Source organism: Phyllobates terribilis, unplaced genomic scaffold, assembly GCF_046119375.1.
Source record: "Phyllobates terribilis strain yellow unplaced genomic scaffold, ASM4611937v1 Scaffold_83__1_contigs__length_6671269, whole genome shotgun sequence".
Taxonomy (NCBI): domain Eukaryota; kingdom Metazoa; phylum Chordata; class Amphibia; order Anura; family Dendrobatidae; genus Phyllobates; species Phyllobates terribilis.
The window spans coordinates 4,570,384-4,580,240 of record NW_027362843.1 but is presented as its reverse complement, the minus strand read 5'-3'; the positions used below and the strand labels follow the sequence as shown (position 1 = coordinate 4,580,240).

The following is a 9,857-nucleotide window of genomic DNA, read 5'->3' as shown; positions in this document are numbered from 1 at the left end:
CATAGGATAAAACAACATAAATACAATTTAATAAAGCATAGGATAAAACCACAGAAATACAATTTAATAAAGCATAGGATAAAACAACATAAATACAATTTAATAAAGCATAGGACAAAACAACATAAATACAATTTAATAAAGCAGAGGATAAAACAACATAAATACAATTTAATGAAACATAGGATAAACAACATAAATACAATTTAATAAAGCATAGGATAAAACAACATAAATACAATTTAATAAAGCATAGGCTAAAACTACATGAATACAATTTAATAAAGCATAGGATAAAACAAATTAAATACAATATAATAAAGCATAGGATAAAACAACATAAATACAATTTAATAAAGCATAGGATAAAACAACATAAATAAAATTTAATAAAGCATAGGATAAAACAACATAAATAAAAATTTAATAAAGCATAGGATAAAACAACATAAATACAATTTAATAAAGCATAGGATAAAACAACATAAATACAATTTAATAAAGCATAGGATAAAACAACATAAATAAAATTTAATAAAGCATAGGTTAAAACAACATAAATACAATTTAATAAAGCATAGGATAAAACCACAGAAATACAATTTAATAAAGCATAGGATAAAACAACATAAATACAATTTAATAAAGCATAGGACAAAACAACATAAATACAATTTAATAAAGCAGAGGATAAAACAACATAAATACAATTTAATAAAGCATAGGCTAAAACTACATAAATACAATTTAATAAAGCATAGGATAAAACAAATTAAATACAATATAATAAAGCATAGGATAAAACAACATAAATTCAATTTTTTAAAGCATAGGATAAAACAACATAAATACAATTTAATAAAGCATAAGATAAAACAACATGAATACAATTTAATAAAGCATAGGATAAAACAACATAAATATAATTTAATAAAGCATAGGATAAAACAACATAAATACAATTTAATAAAGCATAGGATAAAACAACATAAATACAATTTAATAAAGCATAGGATAAAACAACATAAATAAAAATTTAATAAAGCATAGGATAAAAAAACATAAATACAATTTAATAAAGCATAGGATAAAACAACATAAATACAATTTAATAAAGCATATGATAAAACAACATAAATACAATTTAATAAAGCATAGGTTAAAACAACATAAATACAATTTAATAAAGCATAGGATAAAACAACATAAATACAATTTAATAAAGCAGAGGATAAAACAACATAAATACAATTTAATAAAGTATAGACAAAACAACATAAATACAATTTAATAAAGCATAGGATAAAACAACATAAATACAATTTAATGAAACATAGGATAAACAACATAAATACAATTTAATAAAGCATAGGATAAACAACATAAATACAATTTAATAAAGCATAGGCTAAAACTACATAAATACAATTTAATAAAGCTTAGGATAAAACAAATTAAATACAATATAATAAAGCATAGGATAAAACAACATAAATTCAATTTAATAAAGCATAGGATAAAACAACATAAATACAATTTAATAAAGCATAAGATAAAACAACATGAATACAATTTAATAAAGCATAGGTTAAAGCAACATAAATACAATTTAATAAAGCATAGGATAAAACAACATAAATACAATTTAATAAAGCATAGGTTAAAACAGCATAAATACAATTTAATAAAGCACAGGATAAAACAACATAAATACAATTTAATAAAGCATAAGACAAAAAAACATAAATACAATTTAATAAAGCATATGTTAAAGCAACATAAATACAATTTAATAAAGCATAGGTTAAAACAACAAAAATACAATTTAATAAAGCATAGGATAAAACAACATAAATACAATTTAATATAGCATAGGATAAAACAACATAAATACAATTTAATAAAGCATAGGATAAAACAACATAAATACAATTTAATAAAGCATAGGTTAAAACAACATAAATACAATTTAATAAAGCACAGGATAAAACAACATAAATACAATTTAGTAAAGCATAGGTCAAAATAACATAAATACAATTTAATAAAGCATAGGATAAAACAACATAAATACAATTTAATAAAGCATAGGTTAAAACAACATAAATACAATTTAATAAAGCATAGGATAAAACAACATAAATACAATTTAATAAAGCATAGGATAAAACACCATAAATAAAAATTTAATAAAGCATAGGATAAAACAACATAAATACAATTTAATAAAGCATAGGATAAAACAACATAAATACAATTTAATAAAGCATAGGATAAAACCACAGAAATACAATTTAATAAAGCATAGGATAAAACAACATAAATACAATTTAATAAAGCATAGGACAAAACAACATAAATACAATTTAATAAAGCAGAGGATAAAACAACATAAATACAATTTAATGAAACATAGGATAAACAACATAAATACAATTTAATAAAGCATAGTGAGAGGATGATGGGAGTGATGCTTCACGCAAGATTACGATGTAAGACACAGATGAAGTAATTCTTTCCTTATCTGGACATTTGGACTGACGCCCGGAAACTAGATTGTAACCTGTTTTTAGCTGTCTCAGTAACCTTCTACTGCTATGAATTAACACTTTTTATGAAACTTTCTTATTAACATTCCACTGTAATGAATCATTATTTCGCTGCTTGTAGAACAAAGGCATTTTACTGCGCATGTATGACAACAAACTAAGATTATTAGTATAAATAAAAGGGACAGCTCCAATAGAGGCAGGCGCGCTCAGGGGCTTCCCAGTACTTGATTATACACTACGTGTCTGTGTATTTCTTGTTACGGGGATACCCCGACTCCAACAAGGACCCTCCATGGCTGAATGATCCTAACATTTCCTGGCGCCCGAAACAGGGACCCGAGGTCTGCGTATTCCTTCAAGTTCATCGACCGGCACGAGTAACCGCTGAGATTGGGACATCGGAACAGCAGATGACAAACCTGGCCAGGTAAGAGACACTGTTAGTTCTCTTACATCTGCTCTGCGATAGTCCGTAAATTTCATGCATATCTTGTGTTGGGATTGAGGAACTAGTAGAGAAGGATACCTATAGCTCGGGTCATTCATGTATATACTGTAGGATCTGCCGAAGGAGAGGTCAGAGAAGGTTATGAAACGGATGGTATGAAAGAGATGTGGATGTCGGGAATAGCCTCATAAGCCGCACTAAGGTAGATGACATAAGTATTACGGAGATTGCCTAACTGAGTCATAAGGTTGTGTCCTTTCGGGGAAACCTTCGCTCACGCTTAACTCCCGAACCTTTGTCCTCCTTTTTGACGGATAAGAGATTGACAGAATGAGCCCATGGAAGTAATGATAATACTCCAGGGACACGATATATAATGGAGACTGTATGGTTCATTTTATGTATTGTTGGTCTTGCCCTTGTTGCCATATATATGTGTGTTAGAATTACTCTACACTTCAGACAAAACGGTCCAGAGAAACCGTTTCAGATACTGGCTCCTTAGGACAGAATAGGTAACGAGGAAAGGTAAAATATAGAATATATTTTATCTAACCCAAAAAGCCTCCTAAGGTAGGAATAGTCAGGAAAAATGGGCAACAAGATACTGGCTCCTTAGGACAGAATAGGTAACGAGGAAAGGTAAAATATAGAATATATTTTATCTAACCCAAAAAGCCTCCTAAGGTAAGAATAGTCAGGAAAAATGGGCAACAAACAGACTAAGACCACAAATGATGAACAAGATGTCTATACAATCGTGAAAGAAAGGTGTGGTGTAGAAGCAACTAAGAATTTAGGGAAAGTTTGCAAAACTTTTCAGGTAGCAAGGCATGACAGGTTTAACAGGAAACTATGGGAGGACATTCGGGCTAGAAAAGCAGGAGTGGTAAGAGACAAAGGATGGTAGAGTCCAAATTTTGGTGCCTGATGACCAAGAGTCTCTAGAAAACATTGTAAAAGTCCAAGCCTTAGAGGATGAGAAAGATCCTGCCCCTACCCAAATTATTTTAGATCTTTCTGAGGTACCAGAAAAATTATGGGCACAACATGACACCGATGTAGGACTAATGCCAATAGCTCCTGTAAAAGTCACTCCTGTTCCAGGTGTGACACTACCCCAATTGAGACAGTATCCTATTAGTGCCCAACAAGAACACGCCATAGGAGAACAGATAAAAGATTATCTAAAAACTGGAGTACTGATAGAAGTAAAGTCACCAGCCAATACACCGTTGTACCCCGTAAAAAAGAAATCTACTGAGGGGTCAGCTGCTAGGTACCGGATGGTACATGATTTAAGAGAGATAAATAAAATTTTGGAACCTATTACTCCTGTTGTGCCAAATCCACACACGTTGCTATCACAGATCCCAGCAACAGCACGAGTATTTTCTGTCATAGACTTATCAAATGCATTTTTTTCAGTACCATTACACCCAGACTGTTACAAACTGTTTGCATTTACATTTAAGAATAGACAATTAGCATGGACAAGATTACCACAGGGTATGATACATTCACCTACCTTGTACTCAGAAGCTATGAGATCAGTTCTTCAAAATTTCAAACCTACGGATGAGGTTGTAATTCTTCAATATGTTGATGACCTATTGTTATGTGCCCCTGCTCAAGAGTCCGCAAACAGCAACACAATAAGGTTGTTAATATTTCTAGCAGACATGGGCTGTAAAGTTAACAAGAAAAAAGTACAACTTTGTATGACTACGGTAGTATTTGTAGGACACTGCATTTCACAAGGTATTCGGCACCTCACCGCCGACAGACTAAAAATCATTAGAGATCTTGTTCCTCCCAAGAACTACAAAACATTAAGAGCATTTTTGGGAATAGTATCACACTGCAGACAATGGGTTATACATGCTAGTCAGCTTATGCAACCTCTATATGATTGTTTAAAAATCGAACCTTTCCAGTTAACTGAATCAGCGCTCATAGCCTTTCAAGACCTCAAGAAAGGTCTCATGTCAGCCCCGGCCTTGGGAATCCCAGACTACGCCAAACCATTCCAATTAATGGCTGCGGAAATGTCTAATCATGCTACAGGAGTACTAACACAGAAACATGAAAATAAACAAAGACCTGTCGCATACTATTCTGCTCAATTAGATAATGTTACCAAAGCTGCACCATCATGTGTCAGAGTAGTAGCAGCTGTCTCTCTTTTGGTAGAAAAAGCCTCAGAAATAGTACTAGACCATGCCTTAATAGTACAAACTACACATGATGTACATGGCATACTGAATCAGGTATTGCCAAAACACATTTCAATGGCTAGACATCTTAGATTACAATGCTCCTTACTAATGCCACCAAACCTCACTTTTCGCCGCATATTGTCTCTAAATTTAGCCACTCTGTTACCACTAGAGACAAAGGGGGGAGTGGAAGGAGGTCAGGAAGACGAAGATGAAAATTTTTTACAATACCACGAACAAGACAATATAATACATGATTGCTTACAGTGTATAGAACAAGAAACACAAGGGCTACCTAATGTACAGGACACCCCTCTTGACAATCCAGACCTACATATGTATATAGATGGTAGCAGGCATGCAGATGAAACTGGTAACTTTCACACAGGTTATGCCATTGTATCAGATCATGATGTTATTGAAGCTGAGCCAATGCAGGCCAGCTGTTCAGCCCAGGAAGCTGAACTATTAGCTCTAATACGAGCATTACAGTTAGCAAAAGAAAAAAACGCTAATATTTTTACTGATATGCATATGGTATTGTACATGATTTTGGATGTATATGGAGAGCTAGAGGTTATATGACAGCTTCAGGTCAACCAGTAAAACATGGACAAATGATTAGACAAATCCTAGAATCAGCTGCCTTAACCAAACAAGTAGCAGTAATAAAAGTACCTGCACATGTAAGACTCGACACCGAGATAGCTAGGGGTAATGACCGAGCCGACAAGGCTGCTAAGCGAGCTGCAGTAAAACCTCTGACAACTGACCACACTATTAGTGCAGTATCAGAATTTGACTTAATTACACGGCTCAAAGAAGCCCACCAGCAGGTGAGTAGAGAAGAAAAAGAAGAGTGGCAGAAACAGGGGGCAGAAGAAAAAGAAGGACTATGGAAAAAAGGAGATGAGCTTTGTCTCCCCCGAGCATGGTACCCTGTTGTGGTCAGTGAAGCCCACGGACCTACACATGTGTCTGCAAACGGTATGATACAGAGGGTCAGACAGAAGTGGTTAGCCCCAGGGTTCGGCCAGGTAGCTCGAGCAAAATGTGGTTCTTGTGAAATCTGTTTAGCCCACAATCCAGGACAGACTGTTAAGACCCCCCAGAAGCACCATGTAAGACCACTATATCCGTTCCAGAGACTTCAGATCGATTACATCCAGATGCCTAAGCATGGACACTATGAGTATGTACTGGTATGTGTGGACATGTTTTCGGGGTGGCCAGAGGCTTATCCAGTTCATACAGCCACGGCTAAAGTCACTGCAGTAAAAATAGCACATGAACTGGTACCCCGTTATGGTATCCCAGAAGTGATCGAGTCAGATAGAGGTACACATTTTACTGGAGAGATCTTTCAGAATGTAATGAAAATGTTGTGTATAAAAAGTGAACTACACACCCCTTACCACCCACAGAGTTCTGGTAAGGTTGAGAGAATGAATGGAACACTTAAGTTAAAAATACAGAAAGCCATGGCAGAAACACAGAAACCATGGACTGAGTGTCTCCCAATAGCATTGTATTCAGTCAGGAACACCCCCCAGGGAAAGAGCAAACTCACCCCCCATGAAATATTGTTTGGTAGAGTTGCCAATACAGGATTGTATTTCCCACAGACTTTAATGTTAGAAACTGAAAGCTTAACTGCTTATGTACAAAATTTATGTAAGCATGTGTCTAAAATACACTCTTTAGTGTTCTCTTCCATTCCAGATCCAGATTCCATTGAGGGAACGCACAAGCTGCAACCAGGAGACGAAGTCTACGTAAAAAGACATAACAGAAGAACGCTAGAACCCAGATTTGAGGGTCCATATCAGGTGTTATTGACAACTCCAACTGCAGTAAAATTGGAAGGAAAATCAGCATGGGTACATGCAAGCCATTGCAAAAAGAAATAGTGGTGATTGTACTTGTGTTAGCTATAACGATAGATCAGGGAGACCTGTGGGATAAACTAAGTTCCCCAAAACCTACAGATAATAAATTTATAAAACATCATGAGACATTGGTAAACGGGCTGCTCGATGGCGGACAGAAAATAGCAGACTGTTGGATTTGTACGCATTCTCCGATATCAGCCACGAGCATACCCTTCCTGGCCGTACCCATGACCCCTGAGGAAGTGTTTACATGGACTAATTGCTCAGACAAATTAGCAAATAACCAAACCGTTAATTCTAGATTATGGAACACTACTGTTGCCATCCCAGTTGTGGGGTGGGTGGGATTTCCCTGGTGGCAAGGTAATATGACCGGAAAAATAGACAACTTACAATATTTAGCGTTTAAAGGAGGTGTATGGGTTCCTAGAAATAAGACGGGACTAACAGACTTAGGGTTAATTCCTACAGAAAATATACAACTCAGTTTTAGTAGCACAATATCTTCTTCTCAACCTTTTAAACCTGATATAGTAGAAAAATACATACACAATAATGGTTGGAAATATTCACAATTATTCCCCGATGGAAACAATGATACATGTTCAAAAATACCAGGTAATATATTATGTAATGAGTCAAGTGCATATGACCCAGGTACACCGACTTGTGAAAATCCAGATGCAGGATACTGTAGTCCATTAGGTCAAAAACCCCCTTGGTGTATACTTCAGAATGTATCTAAATTTTTAGATTTGGTACATAGGTTGGTGCTCCAACACTCTGCAATATGGGATCTGCCTGAAGGAACCTTCTGGATTTGTGGAAATGGAGCATACAAATGGCTCCCAGTAGGAATAAAAGGTACATGTACTCTAGGACGCTTAACACCGGCCACATTTATAGTTCAGAATCAGCAGGTAGATATGCAAGCAGTACCTAAACACACACTATACAAAAGAGCAGCCGACAACTCGCCTAGACATTCAGGTAGGCCACATGTGGTCCAAATGGGAATTCCTAATAAAATATTCAGCACTTTCTTTGTGTATCCAATGTTGATGCAGATGTGGGATGAATATGACAGACACAATGACCAAAATAAAGATAGCTGGTGGTCAGACACCTTCTCCTTTCTCAACCCAAAGAACTGGTTTAAGGGTATTGGAGGTTGGGTGGCTGGAATTCTGCAAGGTATATTACAGATTGTGCTAATTATAGTAGTCATATATGTAGTGTTTTAAATAGGATTAAAAATTATTTTAATATGCATAAATAAGCTTTGTAACACGGACTCAAGAATATGAAAGAAAAGAACTCCCGGACCAGGTTTTCTACCAAAAGTCCATAAGGAAGAATCAAAGGGGGGACTGAGAGGATGATGGGAGTGATGCTTCACGCAAGAATACGATGTAAGACACAGATGAAGTAATTCTTTCCTTATCTGGACATTTGGACTGACGCCCGGAAACTAGATTGTAACCTGTTTTTAGCTGTCTCAGTAACCTTCTACTGCTATGAATTAACACTTTTTATGAAACTTTCTTATTAACATTCCACTGTAATGAATCATTATTTCGCTGCTTGTAGAACAAAGGCATTTTACTGCGCATGTATGACAACAAACTAAGATTATTAGTATAAATAAAAGGGACAGCTCCAATAGAGGCAGGCGCGCTCAGGGGCTTCCCAGTACTTGATTATACACTACGTGTCTGTGTATTTCTTGTTACGGGGATACCCCGACTCCAACAAGGACCCTCCATGGCTGAATGATCCTAACAATAGGATAAAACAACATAAATACAATTTAATAAAGCATAGGCTAAAACTACATGAATACAATTTAATAAAGCATAGGATAAAACAAATTAAATACAATATAATAAAGCATAGGATAAAACAACATAAATACAATTTAATAAAGCATAGGATAAAACAACATAAATTCAATTTAATAAAGCATAGGATAAAACAACATAAATACAATTTAATAAAGCATAGGATAAAACAACATAAATACAATTTAATAAAGCATAGGATAAAACAACATAAATACAATTTAATAAAGCATAGGATAAAACCACAGAAATACAATTTAATAAAGCATAGGATAAAACAACATAAATACAATTTAATAAAGCATAGGACAAAACAACATAAATACAATTTAATAAAGCAGAGGATAAAACAACATAAATACAATTTAATGAAACATAGGATAAACAACATAAATACAATTTAATAAAGCATAGGATAAAACAACATAAATACAATTTAATAAAGCATAGGCTAAAACTACATGAATACAATTTAATAAAGCATAGGATAAAACAAATTAAATACAATATAATAAAGCATAGGATAAAACAACATAAATACAATTTAATAAAGCATAGGATAAAACAACATAAATAAAATTTAATAAAGCATAGGATAAAACAACATAAATAAAAATTTAATAAAGCATAGGATAAAACAACATAAATACAATTTAATAAAGCATAGGATAAAACAACATAAATACAATTTAATATAGCATAGGATAAAACAACATAAATAAAATTTAATAAAGCATAGGTTAAAACAACATAAATACAATTTAATAAAGCATAGGATAAAACAACATAAATACAATTTAATAAAGCATAGGATAAAACAACATAAATACAATTTAATAAAGCATAGGATAAAACAACATAAATACAATTTAATAAAGCATAGGATAAAACAACATAAATACAAT

General features: G+C 33.7%; 1 protein-coding gene across 1 annotated transcript; it reads left to right on the top strand.

Annotated features, from left to right (window-relative positions):
* The first annotated feature begins 2,462 nt into the window (after window positions 1-2,462).
* Window positions 2,463-8,665, top strand: LOC141197287 (uncharacterized). The gene is made up of 2 exons (XM_073662675.1): window positions 2,463-2,979; window positions 6,942-8,665. The coding sequence occupies exon 2, from the start codon at window positions 7,096-7,098 to the stop codon at window positions 8,353-8,355; it is 1,260 nt and encodes a 419-aa protein (XP_073518776.1). The 5' UTR covers window positions 2,463-2,979; window positions 6,942-7,095; the 3' UTR covers window positions 8,356-8,665.
* The last annotated feature ends 1,192 nt before the right edge of the window (window positions 8,666-9,857 follow it).